Source organism: Oryza glaberrima, chromosome 12, assembly GCF_000147395.1.
Source record: "Oryza glaberrima chromosome 12, OglaRS2, whole genome shotgun sequence".
In the NCBI taxonomy this organism is placed as follows: Eukaryota; Viridiplantae; Streptophyta; class Magnoliopsida; order Poales; family Poaceae; genus Oryza; species Oryza glaberrima.
In genome coordinates, this window is record NC_068337.1 from 1,113,297 (window position 1) to 1,131,589 (window position 18,293).

Here is an 18,293-nt window from a genome sequence, read left to right on the forward strand (position 1 = left end):
TACACACACGTGTTCACTTGTATAAAATACTTCAATACTCCCTCTGGCTGGGTTGGCTTGGACTGTGTTGGATTACTCACACGATCGCAAATGTATATAATCATCATGTTAATTCAAACAAAATACAACTCCAACCTCAAAAACAATCTAGAGTGTGTTTAGTTCCTGAAAAAAGTTAGAAGTTTGGGGAGAGTTGGGAGTTTAAAAAAAAAGTTGGAAGTTTGGGAAAAGTTGGGAGTTTGAAAAAAAAAGTTGAAAGTTTATGTGTGTAGAAAAGTTTTTGATGTGATGTGATGTGATGGAAAGTTGGAAGTTTGGGGTAGTTGGGGGTGAACTAAACATGGCCCTACATGTGCTCTCTCTTCTCTTCACTAAAGACTACTCCCTCCAGTTTCATTTTAATTGACGTTTTGGACAACGACACGGTCTACAAAATATATTTTTGACCTTATTTTTTTATTATAATATATATAATAAATAAATGCATGTTTACTTTTATTATAGTGCTTTGAAAGACAAATCTATATATATTGTTCTAGTTTCTTTAAACTAAATATTTTTAAAGTTATTGATGGTCAAAGTTATAAAAGTTTAATCTCAACCTTGTCTAAAACATCAATTAATATGGAACCGGAGGGAGCACCTCCATGAACTTGTGAATGATATACTCCTTCCATCTTAAAATTACTAAGAATCTATAATCTCGTATTAGGTTAACTCACATTTCATACTAAGTTAACTTATTTTGGGATTAGAGGTAGTAATATAGTGAACTTTTTTGCTGCTGCAACTAATTAAGTACTCTATGCTGGTAGTACTAGATTATTGTCGGGTGCAAAATGAACGATCAGAATTAATGTTGGCCCTTGGGACGCACAGGAATCACATAAAGAAAGAAATGCGCGATCATGTCTCTACTAGGACAGTCTCATTTGGACCAGACCAGACCAGCTAACCTCTCCTTTACTCCTGCTCTTCTGGATCTCATTGCGCTTTGGTACCAATAGAGAGATCAAAGAGACTAGAATTTGTTTTGATCATGGCCATGACATATTCCTTGCGTTTAAAAAAAATGCACTGCAGTGATAGATCTTAAATTCTTAATTAATCTGTTTTGCACTGCATATTACAGGACTGAAACCAATATCGGCTCAGGGCACCGTTTTTTCAGCTTATAGAAAAAGTTACTTTCTCATTTTTCATTTACAAGCTTTCCAAATCATTAAACTGTGGTTTTTTAATGAAAACTATATATATATATATATATTTTAAAAAATCTATTTTTTAGTCTGAAGCAAACAAGCAGCTGATTTTTAATTAATCATGTGCTAATCTACTTTATTGATTTAGTCGTAATTTGCTAGCTACCTATTGCTGCACTACCTCGCCTCTTTCATGGCGATATATAGCAGTTAAAAATTGACCTGCTTACAGCAACCAGGGGCCTCTTTCACACTTGAGCAGCGTCAAATTTGCAAAAACATTCAGCTTAAACTACCAAAGGGAAACTAGTGCCTAGTTGGTGTAAGAATCAGGCAAAATATATTCTCTGTACGAACAAACAAGAGATATGATCTGGAGGCAGTCGAAACAAACACGTCCCAGATCCAGAGGGAGATCGATGCGATGCGATGCCCACGAACTCGACAGGCTGAGAGGGAATCACTTTTGGCTAGGAAGGAAAATCACCAAGCTTCAATTATGCAGATATGGAATGTTCCTAGTTTAGGCAGCTAGGACCTCACTCTTTAGCCTCCCGAGCGGCCACAGTGCAAAAGGTGTTAAATTAAGGTTCCTATATTGCGGCTTTGCAAACAGTGTCTGATCATCATCTTTCTGCAGGGTTTCAAAAGCAGAAATTTGCAGCTTCAAGAGCCTTCCTGGGTACAAAATCAACTAGTCGACCAACATATCCATATGGTTCTTGTTGCCCTGCAGGGCCCAACACAACAACTTAAAAGCCTTGTTTCCATGATTTCCAGGATATGTTTTATTCCAGGATTTGAGATGGCCGCACTTTGTCATGGATGGGGAAAAAAGAAAGAAAGGAAGAAAAGAAGAGAAGAGCATCATGAAAGCACATATAATAGTATGCCGCTGCTTTAGCTCGTCACCTTTCAATTGCTACCTAAACCAGGCCTCGTAACTTTTTTAATTCCACTTAACAAGTTGATTCAGTAATCCAGTCAAATGTACATGCAGATCAACGAGACATTATGTAACCAGCATCGTCAAGAGCGTCTATAGTAATATACTAGTGAATTTGAACAGGTACAATAAGACTATAAGCCAGCTATAAATATATTTTAAAAAAATAAAGGAAAAGAGAGAAAAGCAACGGGCTACAGATCTATAGCCAGCTGCAGCACGAACTCCAAGACATAATGTGTGTATGATAGACAGGGTCAGGTATTAATAATATAGTAAGCAACTATTGTATAAATTGGCTATATATGATTTAGAGCTAGTAGTTGGCTATACTATTAAACTTGCTCAGGTAAAGTGAAGTTTGTCAGCGTCTATAGTAATTACAGCGGATGCATCTCCTGGTCAGTGTCAGAGTCGTCGGAGGCCTCGGCCAGGACGTCGACGTAGCCCTTGGCCTCGAATTGGGCGCGGATGACATCATGCCTCTGGCGTATGGTGGTACGGGTGGTCATTCAGTCTAACCCAAAAATTCGGTTCGGTTATTTGGTGTTTAAAAAATTTGGTCTTTAGGATCACAAAACCGATCGGTCTTCAAGAAAACTCAAGACCGAGCATTTTGGTCTTCGGCTAGTTCGGTTCGGTCTCAGTCATAGACCAAACTTAGCACAAAAATTAATTGCAAAAATTTTTTTGAGTCCTCTGTACAAGATCGATGAGAAAGCAACTGGGATGAATGAGTAAAATATGATGATGCCACCAACAAGTAGCAAGTAGAGCATGATTCATGGAAAAAAAATCAAATCAAGCAAATCAATCCGGCCATGGATCCCGTCGATCTTAACCACTCCACCAGAAAGTCTAGATCCCATCCATCTCACGTCTCCCATCAGCCTCGAAGGAAGTGGCGGAAGAGCAGAAGGAGCGGGCGCGCAGACGCGTGGGGAGAAGGCGGCGGTGCTGCGCGGCGCGAAGAGAAGGCGGAGAGGCGTGGCGCGAGGAGAAGGCGGAGGCGCGGTGAAGGCGGCGCGGTGGGTGGGGAACGCGGAGAGGCGTGGTGCGAGGAGGAGAAAGCGGAGATCGAAGAGGCGGAGAGGAGGAGGAGAAACGCGAGGAAGAGGCGGCGCAACGCGCAAGTGGGGTTGTGGGAGGACCGGGCAGAGTGGGAAGGAGGTGGGGACGGGATGGAATGTTAAGGTTTTCTGTAGCTAATGGGCTATTGGGCTGTATTGGGCTTTCATAGTGATTCGGTCAATTCGGTTAACTGAACGAGATGACCGAAAAGACCGTGTAAAATTCGGTTAGTTACAACTGATGACCGAATTTGTGACCGAATTTTTCGGTCTCGGTTAGTTCGGTTCGGTTTTTCAGTTCGGTCTTTTTTTGCCCATCCCTAGGTGTAGGGGTGGAAATGAGCCAAGCGAGAAAGCTTGGTCAAAAACAGGCTTTGGCTCGGCTCGGCTTGATAAATGGAACGAGCAAAAGGTGCAGCTCGGCTTGGCTCGTATAAAAGCTCGAGCCGGCTTGTGATGTAAGCAGCAAGTAGGGTTGGCGGCGCAGGGGGCGTCGAGCTCGAGCGGCACCGGGGAGGGAGGCCGGAGGCAGCGCAGGGGAGGGAGGCGGCACCGCGGCGGCACAGAGCGTCGAGCCGTCGATCATCAAGCGTCGCTGGGGAGGGAGGCCGGAGCCAGCGCAGCCACACAGGGGAGGGATGCGGCGGGCCGGTGGCGCAGGGGAGGGAGGCGGCGGGCCGGCGGCACCGAGGGACGACTAGGGACTGGGGAGGGAGACAGCGGGTCGGTGGCGCAGGGGAGGGAGCCGGAGGCGGTGGCCGGCAACTCCTCTCGCTAGTCGCCACCAGATGCCAGTCGTGCGCGCGAGCGGCGGCGTGCCTGCACCTGCGTGGGATGGAGAATGGGGAGGGTCGGCGAGCGGTTAGGGTAGGGTAGGGTTCTCTGTTTCTCATGAGCCAGACTGATACAACTTGTTAATGGGCCAGGTCAGGTCATGTACTCATGTTTTCCACAGACTTGACGAGCCTACCGAGCGGCTTGCGAGCTAGCTCAGGCTTGGCTCGATTTGCAAACGAGCTGTGGAGGAAGCTCGGGCTCGGTTCGTTTAGTCTTCGAGCCGAGTCGAGCTTCACGAGCTCGAGCCAAGCCCGAGCCGAGCTCATGAGCCTGAGCTTTTTGTCCATCCCTAGTATGGTGACAGCAGAGTTCTTGATGGAGTCGACGGCTTGGAGCAGGATCTCCTTGTGTCGTGCAGGCACCGTCTCGCTGCCCAGTACCTTATTGCTCACGGTCGGCACGACCACCGTGTACGAAAGCAGCCTCTCCACCTCCTCCTTCCCCAGCCTCTTCACCACCTTCTTCTTCTTCTTCTTCTTCTTCTTCTTCTTCTTCTTCTTCTTCTTCCCTTCGCCGAGCGATGTATAGGCCAGCAAGGCAGCAACACCTCATCCGTCTTCATCTTCTTCGTCGCTGAGACCGTACCCCACTCGAAATAGCTTGGAATTAATCAGCCGCTTCTTCTCGCATGGAGCAGCGCATGTACTCTCCCCATCTAACTCCATCTCCATTGCTAGCGATTTTGGGGCTTTGCTTCTTCTTCTTTCTTTTGGTTGGTTCGACTTGACTCTATCACCACCTCTGGGTTGGGCTTAATTTTTGGAATCCTCTAACTCGGACAAGTCCAGCCCACTAGACCATACCCGGATGGATCTTCCTACTTCTACTTCTGCAATCCCACACCCTCACCATTTGTTGGAAATAAGTTCATTTGAGGTCCCTTAACTTTACACCGAATCCGATTTTTCGTTCTTCAACCCAAAAATCAGATACAACCAGGTCCCTGAACTGTCAAAACCGGTGCAAACGAGATCCCCAGGCAGTTTGGGCTAACGTGGCGCATATGTGGCTCCTTTAACTAGGTCTTTGTCCCACGTGACATTGACGTGGCGCTTACATGGCATTCGATCCTGGAAAAATAATAAAAACCGTGGACCCACATGTCAGCCTCAAAACTCCCTTCTTCCCTCTCCCCTCGTCTCTCTCTTAGTATCTCTCTATCCTCTTTCTCCCCCTGCTTGTGGCCGGCTGGCAGAGCATGGGCGAGCGGTGGCTAGAGCGGGCTATGGGCGGGGCGGATCGGGCAAGGTAGGGCGAGCGGCGGCCGGAGAGGGATGAGGCGAGGAGGACAGTGTGTGGGGTTAGGGAAGGGAGGGAGGAGGCGGGGCGGCCGCAACGGCCGGCGCCACCCACAGCGTCACGTCAGGTCCTTTCCACAGCGCGTGCACCTCCAGCGCCCAGGCCCGCGCCGCGGTGTTCTCTCCCTATCCCCTTTCTCTCTCCTGCAAGAAGAGGGCCGGAGCAGGCAAAGGCTAGGGCGGGCGGCAGGCAGAGCACAGGCGAGAGGCAAGGCGGCTGAGGACAACGACAACAACGTTGGCGGCGCGGACGACGCTGAGCAATCGGTGGCCAGCCCAAGGACGACGACGCCTCCTTCTCCCCTCTCCCCTCTCCTCTTGTTGCCATGCGTCCAAAGGGAGGAGATGGAGACCTCGTTAACTTCGTGCTGGTCCATGTGGCTGCGTCATCCCAGATGACCCCGCGTCGTTGTCAGTGGTGGCGTCGTCGTCGTCCTCAGTGGCGGCGGGGACTAGGGGGACGACGACAACGGCAGCGGCGACGACCGTGAGGCGGTGCCACGGCGCGAGGAGAAGCACCCGAAGACGGCCACAACCTTCATGTTGTCGGGCCGCCCGCCGCGGGCACGCGAGAATGGGGAGGAAGGTGAGCTAGTTCCATGGCTGGGAAGAAAAGAGGAGTGAGGATGAGGAAGAAGAGGGAGAGGGAATGACATGTAGGATCCACGTGGGCTCCACCATTTTTTTATTAATTTTTGTGTTTAATTGATATGTGGGACCACGGTTTTTATTACTTTTCTAGGATGGAATTGGCACGCAAGCACTACATCAATACCACGTGGAACGAAGACCTAGTCAAACCAGCCACGTAAGCTAAAACCACCGAGGGATCTCGTTTGCACTGGTTTTGAAAGTTCAAGGACTGGTTATATCTGGTTTTTAAATCTGGTTTTGAAGTTCAAGGATGAAAATCGGATTAAGTGTAAAATTAAGGGACCTCAAATAAATTTATTCCCCATTGTTAATCAAACATACTAACTATTTTATCTCCCTGCTCTATTGCTTAATTGATGTGATGTACTACTTCCTCCTTTGTCTAAATAAATACTCCTCTCAAATTACAGAGCGCTCCCTTTTCTTAAAAAAAATAAAATTAGGCTATATTTATTTATGTTAAGTATTATATATGTACGTTATATCACTATATTTATATTTTGAAGATTTTTCATACGAGGCTAATTTCATATTTGTCAGAAACCTAACATGAAATGTATTAATGGTTAAAGTATATTATATAAGACTATATAAGAAAATTAATTATAAGTCTTATATTTTGGGACGGATGGATGGATGGAGTAAATACTTAGTACATTTACTCCTGCTCTTCTGAATCTCACTTCCTCTGTGTAGACTGTGCTACTAGTAGTACTAAAAGAGAGATTAGAGATTGGTAGTAATTGTTAGGCCAAAGAGACTATTATTTGTTCTGCTCATGGCCATGGTCAGTACATTCTTAACTTTTCAACAGTGAACTGCAGCGATCGAAATTAATTAATTTGTGCTGTCCTCAAGTACGTGTTACTGAATTGAAACAACTGTAGTAATTCTCTACCAGTCTAGCTAATTGTATTGACGTACTACATGGAACATGATAATTAATTAGAGCGCTCCTATACTCTCTCCTAGTGGTATAATACTATCAATATTATTAGGCATATAATCAATTTTGCCTTATTATTAAGGGTAAATCAATAATTATTAATATAATAATTAGGGATAGCTTTGTCGTATGTTTTTTCCCGTCTAGATTAATATGTGGCCATCCATTACATTGGCATTGCCCATATTCATCAAAAAAGCTAAAGAAGAAAAAAAAGATTTAGTCACTGCTAAAATGACGATTGCATCTCTCCGTTTTTTTTTTCAATAATGCTTCTTCACGTTTCTACTACTGGTTTACCATTACCTAAGGTGATAGTATAAATAAATCTGAACCCTTTAATCAAATGGGACAAACGGTTTAGATTGCTTCGTAATACCAGTAGAGAGTACCGTAATACTAGTAGAGAGTATTGTAGTGGGACTCAATTAATTAATGGTCTCTTTCGAGGTCATGGCTGTTAAGGGATTGAGATTCTCTAACTTACTTTCCACTAACTTGTGTCACTTAAAAGTCATAGGGAAGTAAATGAGAGGATCCTCTTCCGCCTTTAAGGGACCTATTAACTCTCCGTGAAAAAGAGAAAAAAAACTGTATACAGTAAGCAGATCCTCTTCACACATCACACCTAAGAAAACTCAAACTTGCAAAGCAGATCAATTGGCAGTGAGAAATGAGCAGATCACTTGGTTAAGAATTTGGCAATTCTCTGTACGAACAAATTAAATCAGAGATGATATTTCAAGGAACTCCAGTTAAACGCGTCTAGCTAGCTAGCTAGGAGTAGTTTACACACTTTAGCCTCCCGGTCCCGGGCAGACATGCACGGTACATATAGTGTTTGATCGTCATCTTTCGGGGTTTCGAAAGCAGAAACTTGCATCTTCAAGAGCCTTCATGGGTACAAAAGTCGACCACATCATGATTCTTATTGCACTAGAGGGCCCAACACAACAATTAAGAGAACTTTCCCGTATGTATTCCAGATTGCAGTATATATATATTTCAGATTATTACAGGTGAAGTGAAGTTATGTTAGACAAGCTGCATGTCCATGTCCATCTCGTCGTCGGAGACCTCATCCTCTACGTCGACATAGCCCTTGGCCTCGAAGAGGGAGCGGATAAGCTCCTGGTTCTTGCGCATCCTGATTGCGCTCTCCCTCAGCAACCGGTTGGCTCGGAGCAGCACCTCCTTCTGCCACACATCATCCTCGTCGTCGTCAGGCATAGGCTTCACCACCTCCTCGCTGAGGGTCGGCACGGCCAGCTTCAACGACAGCAGCCTCTCCACCTCCTCCTTCCCCAGCCTCCTCACCACCTTCTTCCTCTTCTTCCCGTCCTCCTTCTCGCGTGGCCGATACGCCAGCAACACCTCCTCATGATCATCCTCTGTCGTCGTCGTCTTCTTCTTCTTCGCCGCCGACACCAGCTCGAAATGGGGCCGCCGCTTCTCCCCATCGGCGCACCCCCTCATCATCGCCATATAAAATCAAAGGTATTTTTTATTATTATTCTGTGATGAACAATTGGGCATTGGAGATTATTGGTTTTGTTATTTGGAATTTATTCACGAAGTGGTTTTGGAGATGATTGGATTCACAGGTAATCGCAGGATTTTATTATTTCATGTGACCGGTCAGACCGGGCTGTGTATGCTGGTCAGACCGGCGGTGATCGAGCGGTCGGACCGGCCAGCCCGCGGTCTGACCGGCCGACACTGTGTCGGTTTCGGTTTCGGGTTGTTTGTTTGGATATCTGTGATTATTTCATGATTATGACTTCTAGATGAATACTATACGTATGTAATACTGTTGTTTGCTACTAATGAGTCAAGTTGGAGATAGCTTGGTCTCGGAATATGGTTTCTTTATTTATTTCATGCGTAGGTGACTCGATGCCTTGGGAGAGTATTTGCGGTGATTGACAGGGAGTCGGCTTGGGGATAAGACGACGTCCGTGGTGGTCAGAGATCATGCGGGATACTTAGGCTAGAGTTGATGCACGTGGTTGATGGAGATTTCATATGGCATACGATGGAGTTATTGTGTGCGTATGGGATGCGGAGTCGAATTTGGAAGGAGTTCAAATTTGGTACGATTGGTTATGTAAAGTTTCTTTCTTGTACTAGAGGGTTTCCTAAGTTGTTTAGGCCTCTTATGTATAAATAGAGGGGGAGCGTGAGGCTTCCCGGTATCGTTTTTGAGAGCAATTGAGTTGAGTTTTGAGTTAGGGTTTCGAGTTTAGTCGAAATTTTTGTAAGGAGTGCTGTTGGTGCACTTTGTAAACACAGAGAGAATCAATAAAGTCGTCATCCACTTTAAAAGTTCTTCGATTTGTGTTTACCGGGTTTCGGCGGTCAGACCGGCGATCTACCGGCGGTCAGACCGGCGATCTACCGGCGGTCAGACCAGCGACATACGAGCGGTCAGACCGACTTCCGTCGATTTCGAGGGTAACTTTTATTTCCGCTAAAAGTTTTCGTTTTTTGGGTATACCAACCATTCACCCCCATCTGGTTGGTTTAGTTCTTGTGATTCGATCCTACACGCCATCCTTGGAGCTACATATTGGGTTTACTTCTCCTCTCGCTCTCTTCTTCTTCTTCTTTGTATCTTGGGCCTTGGGTTCGAGTTCGACACCCTCCGCCTTTAATGCCTTTCGCATCCCGGCCTCCGACTCGGTCCAGCCCACCACGAATGGATCGGACTCGGACTCGGCCTGGGTCCTCCTGCAAACCGGTCCGTGTCTCGCTGACACATGCGCGCAGCCCAGTAATTACAGCACGTATTGTTTGGAATTCTAATTCTAACCAACCTACCCACGTGACCACTGTCAATATCCGGTTCTAACAAAAGTTCATGAGCTATTTGTTTTGCGGTTTTTTTGCGGGGTGTTTTGTGGTTTTTAAAGTGCGAGCAGCCTGATAGTATTAATTCTCCTTTTCTCTTTCAGCCAATAGCAATACTCGGATTACATTAAGAAATAATGTTTTCGTTTACATTAAGAAATAATGTTTTCTGTTTTAGAAAATAATGTAAGAAATACATATGCTACAATAAGTTGTAAAACGAAAACAACACAATCAAACCATGCTTAAACATGTTTGCTCGCGTAATGATGCATCTAATTAACCAATTGGACGCGGTTCGTTGCGCTAACGCTTTCAGCGGGCCAATAGTTTGTTGATCAACTGGATCAATGGATGCACCGTGCTTCATTGAGCGTCTTGCCTATATATGTGGTTGTTGCATGCTCATTTTTGTAACTAGGTGAAACCCCGCGCGCTGTTGTGGGAGTTTGGTATGATGTTAAGAAATATAAATAATGTGTAATATAGTTAGATGATAGAAACTTGCATAAGTTGATGTGGTTTATCATAATTTAAATGGTATATAGAATAATGACCTAATTTTAAAAGTAATATGATGTGGTTTTATGAGAGAAGAAAATAAGAGAGATAATTCCAACCATAGATTAATCATTTGAGGGCTAAAAACAATTGAGATGATATAGCTTAATGACAGAAGAGAGAAATAACACTAACTAAGTGAGAATGAATTGCATAGGTACATAGATATTATACAAAATGGAGACTTGGAGAGAGATTGAAATATTTTGAGAATTATGTGGAATGATGATTTAACATGCTTGAATTTTTTAAAGCTCTAAAATTTAAGTGAGATGAACTATATAGGCATATAGGATATTATAAAAAGTGATGGAGAGATATATTGAAATATTATGTGAATTATGTGGGATGATAATTTAATTAACATGCTTGCATTTTAAAGCTCTAAAACTTAATAAATTAGCATGCTTGCATGAGACTTGAGATGTAGTAAATGTTAGCGGATGACGTAGCATCTTTGCATGTTGAGCTTTAGGATGTAGAGGGCCTTAAGTTTATAGAAAGATAGGATTACTAGGTTGCATGCATGTGCTTACATAAAAAAAATCGGCGCTGTTTGCGTTAGGAAAAACTTAACTTTCATTTTCATCCCTCAACCATAGAAGAGTATCCATCGACTATTAAAACTAGTGTAAATCGAATCCCTTAGCAGTTTACATGATGGCTCCGTCGTCCTACGTGACACTGATATGACGGTCTAGTAAATCAATATCATATTAACTACTTAAAAATTAAATCTGTAATCAAAAGAAATAGCTGGTATGTGTTTTATTCCGGTATATTTCAGATTACAGGTGAAGTTATGTTACAACGGCTCCATCTCCATGTCGTCGTCGTCGTCGGAGACCTCGTCCAGGACGTCGACGTAGCCCTTGGCCTCGAACAGGGAGCGGATGAGTTCCTGGTCCTTGCGCATGCTCATGACGGCCTCCCTCAGCGTCCGGTCGGCTCGGAGCAGCATCTCCCTCTCCCGCACATCCTCCTCGTCGTCCTCATCGTCCTCCTCCATCGCCTCCTCGCTGAGGGTCGGCACGGTCACCGTCACCGACAGCAGCCTCTCCACCTCCTCCTTCCCCAGCCTCCTCACCACCTTCTTCCCATCCTCCTCCTCGCGCGACAGATACGCCAGCAACACCTCCTCCTTTGTCATCTTCATCTTCTTCGCCGCCGGCATCTCCTCCTCCGTCATCGCCATGTTCTTCGTCTTCCTCTGGATCAGGTTGCTAGCCACTCTTGGATCTTCAACACAAATCAGATGTACACACCTCGATCCGATTATATACAAACTCTTGGGTCGTGAATTCGAAATCGTATCGGATTATATTAGCCGCACACCTCCTGAATCGGATTATATACACCGTAGATTGCACAACTTGTACACAAAGGAAATAGGAGACAACAGCGAATACGATTCCATCTCAATTAATCCTGTCATAGAGATTGACAGATCAATCGGCTGGCTCAGCGAGCTACTCTCTCCGTTTCAAAATGTTTGACACCATTGACTTTTTAGCACATATTTGACTGTTCGTCTTATTAAAAAAAATTGTGAAATATGTAAAACTATATGTGTACATCAAAGTATATTTAACAATGAATCAAACGATATGAATAAGATGAATGGTCAAACACGTGCTATAAAGTCAACAGTGTTAAACATTTTGAAACGGAGAGAGTAGTATATATTTTTTTTGGGTTGGCCCATTAACCGATGTGCCAATGGTTGCATCAAATAACAAGAGAACATGTTCAGACGGCACGCCAAATACCAACAATTTGCTCGCTTCATCACATCAGGTTCTCATGTAATTCTGGATGCTCGCTCAGTAACACATCTGGACAGAGGAAGACGGAATAACAAATGTGCCAAGGATTGAACACGAGCAGTGTTTTGTTGGAAGCATCAGTTAAAAAACACGGGATGTATTAACATTCAGAGCAGTGTTTTGTTGGAAGCATCAGTTAAAAAATACGGGATGTATTAACATTCAGAGGGCATAGCAAATACCATTGCTTGCTGCATCACATCAGGCTCTGATCTGAGTATGGATACACTGTCAGAAACAAATCTGGACGGAGGCAAAAGGAATGACAACAATGCTTGAAGCGACAGTTGTAGGAAACAATGATCACAGCTTTATATTCCAACAACTGTACTACCGTACATACTCTATTTTTTTTTCCGGGGGATACATACTTGCATTGTGAAACTCAAGGGCAAGAGACTGGCAGATATTCAGATGTTTCCAACCTGCACTGTGAAGCTCTAAGCTTATGCCATCCTGGAAGCTCGATGCTGTAGATTTTAGAGGTGCAGGCATCACTACATGTCTAGCCGGTTTTCGTGTTCTTCTCAGCCTTTTTGAACTGCCGCCCTTTCTTTCTATCATTACTTGATGGCTTGTCAAACAATTCCTTGTATTTCTCAAGCAATTCCTTTTTCTCCTCTACTAGACCAAGCATTTCATATGTGTCTTCAACTTTCCGTACAATATCTTTGCTTGGAGGTTTACGACCACATGCTTCAAGATTCTTGAAGAGCTGAAATCATAAGCAAAAACAGGGAAATGAAATACACATAAGTGGGTTTTATCATAATATAGAATCTGTAAGAGACTAAGCGGCATCACTGATCACTCAAGACCCATCAACTTCTACTGAGGATCATTAGCTTAAAATATAAGAAAAACAGTACTTGATGGACAAAGACTTAAGATCCATACCTTGACAAGCGTATCTAGCCTATTATTTCTGTAGTAAATACCCAACATAAGATGGCAAAACCGCCATGGAACTGATTGTAGATCATGGGCTATCTTCAACTCCCAGATTCTGCAAGCTTCATCCGCTCTGTTGTCCTTCTCAAGCGCACACACTAATTGCTCATATGTTCTGATAGTCTTCCCTTGTCCTTTACTCAGCATCCATTTTATCACCTAACCATGTAGTTAGCCAATTATTTAATTTTGGGTTTACAAACGATAAAACACAATTAAAATCAAGTAAATTATAATATCCAAAACCTGGACGATTCTATGCCACTGTTCCTCCTTTTCAAGAGCTACAAGTGCTTGCTTTAACGAGGCCACAGGAAACTCCTGTTCAAAGGCAACCCAAGCATCCAGAGTGCTGTAAACACCTTCTTTTGAATCTTCCAGGTCAAGCAGCTACAAGTTATAAAAATTATTGATTGGTCTCTACCAGGAAGCAATTATAAACAAAACCTAATTATCATAGAGACTTCATGCTGTCAAATAGTAAACTAGACAATACGAAAACTAGCTGTGCATACAGTGTTGACAAGATATTTCCTTTTCTCTGCCGATTATAAACAAAACCTAATTATCATAGAGATTTCATGCTGTCAAATAGTAAACTAGACAATACGAAAACTAGCTGTGCATACAGTGTTGACAAGAAATTTCCTTTTCTCTGCCGATGATAGATTTTTCCCAACTGGCCCTTGTTTCAATTCCTTTGTACTGTTTTGTATGTGTTTGATGATTGCAACATCATCCTGCAATGCAAAGCCAATTTCTTTAATAATCAATCACCAATCTTCTATAACTCTAGGACTGTGAAGGTAAACATCCAGCAGTCTCAAAAGATAAGAGTCACAACACAGGCAAAAACAAAACCATCCTACAACAGAAAATTTAGTGAAACTGGTTGGATTAGAAAAATGAAATGGGTTGAATCTTAAGCCTTCGGGGAGTAACCGGAAACATAAACAAGGGACAGTGCCATGGTAACAGGGATATAGATTAACTGTGAAGAAATAGATAATCCTCCTATAAGTATGACTGGAATAGGTAACTACACTAATTTGGCACACTAGTCTAAGATACTAAGGGAACAACTTTAAGGTTCAAACCTTGTGGCTTGAAAAATGAAAGACACAAAGATAAGTATACAGTTTAAGCTTTGTGTACGTACCTTCACAAGGCTTGGTTTCAACTCCCTTGATTGATACCCCCGATCGTTGGAAACTTTATTACTTGTATCTACAGAGAAATTCCTGGTAGAATGGTTTCTACACCAGCCGGCTATGAACTAAAAGCAGGGGCATGAATGGAACGGTGAATTTGTAAAAGGGGTGTAAAATGTTGTGGTGAAGGAAAGGACAAAGGAGAGTACCTCAATATGTGAACTCTGGATCCTGCACAATGTAGAGAACAGTAACATAAGTAACATTAGTCACTTTTGACTAGCAAGAAGCAACCTCGTTAAAAACTACTCTCGGTAACAAGAACAACAACGCTAAAAGCTCCTGATTTAAGAATGCATGTTGGATCAATAACAAGTTTTGTTATCTATCATACACTTTTAAACTAGTGCTAGCAATCTCCAATCAGTAGGTTGGTTGCTTAAAGTCTTCACACAGCTTCAAGAATTACATGGAAAGACAAAATTAAAAACAAAAGGCTAAATATTGCTCACTGCTAGTGCACAACACTAAAACGAATAGAATGTTGAGCCGACTTGGGGTGTGCCTACAGTCAAAACAAGGCTGCATCCTGACATTATCTGGGTTGGTAAATGGCGCAAGAACACAAGCAATCAAGCAGCAGTCCAGTAGTAGCAAGGGTGACTTGAGTTGGAAGGAGAAAGAGGGGGTATAAAAAAGAGAAAGTGGTTTGGGCAAAGGATAGCTCTTACGAGTATACGGCGAGGTTGGCTACGGGCAGTCGTTGGGAGGATCGCCGGAGGTGTCCCAACATCGGCGCGGCGGCGGCGGCGGAAGGGCTCCCGAGTCCGATTCGATTCGTGTGAGGAAGGGGAAGGAGAGACTGATAGTGATGGGGGTAATTTTGTGGGCCAGGCCCATCACAAAGCCCATGTAAAGTAAGCCCAAAGAGGGAGGCGATGGTCGGGATTGATTGGCCCAAGATATCCATCGGCATCGGCGCCGGCGCCTGGTGGTGGTTGCGGAGACGGCGGCGGCGGCGCACGACTGGGGGAAGGGAGGCGACGCTGCGCTCAACCGAAGGAGTCCAGGGAGCTAGGCCGCCAGCGTGGGCAAGCACGCGCGCGCGCGACGACGACATCTTCCACCTCGAGCTCGCTCGAGGTAATTAGTAGAAAACCAAACCAATCGATTAGCTTGCATAAATTAATTTCGCAGCTGTGCCTGTGCTTACTTGCAGCTAATCTGCCTCGCATCAGCGCACACGAGTAGTAACCTCTTGTTCGGTGTAGTGTGTAATTTTATTAGGCATTATTACTGTGCACATGGGAATTTAGCATTTCGCTGGAGCATTCATGTATATGACTTTTTATGTAATGTTCTTGGTCCATAAATCCAATTTGTTGAGATGTACTAGTAATTGAGTGGAGCTTTGATCGATTGAAAGGTTGGAAATCTCAACTAGATGGTTGGATTGACGACATCATATTCATGTGGGGAAAGCAACGAACTGAACTGAACATCCACTTCGAAGTGCACTATATCACTGCTCCCTGTAAAGAACTGAAGTTTATTCATTCTAGATTTCTAAATAAATATCTCAAGGTTGTGATGGAATTTACACCTATTGTCTTATTCAGGTTTTGATGGAATGGAACTAAACAGGATGCAGACAGAGTAAGTCAAGCCACCAAAGTTGACTGATTGCTACACTCTGAAACTAATCAGATCTCCTCCACAAGAAAACCACTAGTACCAAACTACCACTGAAGGTATCTAGTACCAAATTGTTCAAACTGAAACCCTCCCTCACAACATTGCTCTGCAGTCCCAACCATGGATCACCAAGAACTAGAAGATGGAGCTGAGAAGGTGAAGCTGTTAGGCATATGGTCAAGCCCTTAAGGTATCAAAGTGATGTGGGCACTAAGGATCAAAGGCGTGGAGTATGACTACATCGAGGAGGATCTGAGGAGCAAGAGCAACTTGCTTCTGGAGTGCAACCCTGTGCATAAGAAGGTCCCCGTGCTGATCTATCAAGGCAAGCCGATTGCTGAATCAGACGTCATACTGGAGTTCATCGATGATGTCTTGAAGGATTTGAGATACCGTATCTTGCCTGAAGATCCCTATGAATGTGCCATGGCACGTTTCTGGTCCAAATTTGGGCTGGACAAGGTCAGCAATTTTTTTTGTTTATTTTCTCAAGTCTAAACTTTTAAGTAATCATTTATCCACAATTGCAGCTGTCACCTCCAATTTGGAAGTGGTTCACCACACAAGGCAAGGAGCAGGAGGATGCATACGAAGCTGCCATGGAGCAGCTGCTGGTTCTGGAAAAGGTGCTCGATGAGAAGAAATTCTTTGGTGGAGAGAGGATCGGGTTCGTCGACTTGTCTCTGGGCTCCCTGTCGTATGTGATTCCGATATATGAGGACATCACCGGTGTCAGGCTGATCACCAGCGACAAGTTCCCTTGGCTGTCTGCATGGATGGAGGGTTTTCTGGGCTTGCCACTCGTGAAGGAACATCTGCTGCCTCTGGACAAGCTACGGCCCAGGTATCAAGCAATTCGCGAAGCATTTTTATCTAAATAGAAGCAGTTGGTTAGTAGCAGATGCTGATATACTGCTCTCTTCAATGTTTGTATATGTAGCAGTTCCACTTCACACTGCTAGACTGCTAGTATTTGTTACTACTACATGAGCTACGATATATTTTTATTATATTGACTCATACTTTAAAAGAGCATACAAGTTGATACTTTGTCTTGACACTGAGCTAAAAGACTGGTACTATAGTAATACCATATACCCAAGAACTAGAGCTAAAACAAGCTAAATTTATTTCCTTTCTTTGTCGGCATTCCTCTCGTTATGTATGATCTGTTAATGCTTTCCCTGTACACAACACAAAGAAACCAATAACACGATCATCAAGACTTGACAGGAGGCAGATTATATATAGTACATAATATTGACTAGTTGATTCCTGTTTCACTCCAAAAAGGTTGGAATTACTGATACTTACTCAGTAAAGATGAAGCCCCCTCTCCTTTACTATGTGTAGTCTCATAGACCAACTACTCCTCAGCAAGGGGAGAATCTGAAGACATACAACAAAATAGTCTATCTTATATAACTGCAGTAATTGCAAATGCAACATGGAATTACATGCTAACATGGAATTGCAAATGTACAGTGATTTAGGGAAGAGATTTGGTTTGGGATTTTACCTTGGCGCTTGAAGGAAGCATGAGTTGTAGGGGGCAGCTCAAGGGTGCATGTTGGGGGGAATAGAGATGAGGCCACCTTATGAGGGCTACTACTGCTGCTGATGTTACTAGTGTGAGCTGTTGCTGCAACATTGGAAGCCTTGGTGGGAGATGAGAAGGGGCTATGAGGCAAATTGTACTCCATTCCACTACAAAACAAAGATCAACAAACATGTCAATACCAGAAAAACAAACATCAACAAACATATCAATACCAGAAAGTCCTTCGGCAACTAGCATGACTTGCACAAAAACTACTTAATAATAGGCATTTATTGTGCTAATTAGTTTCTTAACTGCTTTATCCTATCCTCGCCTTTGCATTTCTTTTCCCATTGGTTCCTTCTAATCAAGAAAAACATTTGATCAACATTATTAATTGTCTACTCCTTATCTTCTTTTGTATTTGCTTCTAAAGCAAGAATTGTTTAAGTCAGAGAGAATTATATAACATACATGTGAAAAAAAAGGAAAAACATAGCAAATAAAAGAGGTAACAAGTTTAATGGTATATTCTGTCCTTTTTCCAAAATAAATATCCTACGTTTTAGTGTCCATCTAGCAAACCTTTTTCTATCATCATCTTACCTTTCTAGGAATCCACAAGCATCATTAGGTGTTGCTGCCTTGGGACCATATTCTCTCTTCCCCTCTTCCGTAGAGATGACCGTGCGCTTGGCTGCTGTGGAGATTGCAGTAGAGGCAATTTCCCTCATAGCAAACTCATTCTTCAGCTTATTGTCTATAA

The 18,293-nt window shown here is 43.6% G+C and overlaps 2 protein-coding genes across 3 annotated transcripts; one reads left to right on the forward strand and one right to left on the reverse strand.

Moving 5' to 3' along the window:
• Positions 1–12,326: 12,326 nt before the first annotated feature.
• LOC127756523 (uncharacterized) lies at positions 12,327–15,412 on the reverse strand. Its single transcript, XM_052281867.1, has 7 exons — positions 15,024–15,412; positions 14,502–14,523; positions 14,301–14,417; positions 13,771–13,881; positions 13,388–13,531; positions 13,088–13,300; positions 12,327–12,905 (listed from the first exon to the last, which is right to left on the reverse strand). The coding sequence occupies exons 1-7, from the start codon at positions 15,410–15,412 to the stop codon at positions 12,696–12,698; spliced, it is 1,206 nt and encodes a 401-aa protein (XP_052137827.1). The 3' UTR covers positions 12,327–12,695.
• On the forward strand, positions 15,307–17,110 carry LOC127756525 (glutathione transferase GST 23-like). Of its 2 annotated transcripts, XM_052281870.1 has the most exons (4): positions 15,307–15,435; positions 15,912–15,948; positions 16,100–16,449; positions 16,518–17,110. In XM_052281870.1, exons 3-4 carry the CDS (start codon positions 16,189–16,191, stop codon positions 16,866–16,868), a joined length of 612 nt encoding a protein of 203 aa, XP_052137830.1. In that variant the 5' UTR covers positions 15,307–15,435; positions 15,912–15,948; positions 16,100–16,188; the 3' UTR covers positions 16,869–17,110. The 2 variants fall into 2 exon arrangements, with proteins under 2 accessions (XP_052137830.1, XP_052137829.1); XM_052281869.1 differs by having other exon boundaries at positions 15,912–16,449.
• The last annotated feature ends 1,183 nt before the right edge of the window (positions 17,111–18,293 follow it).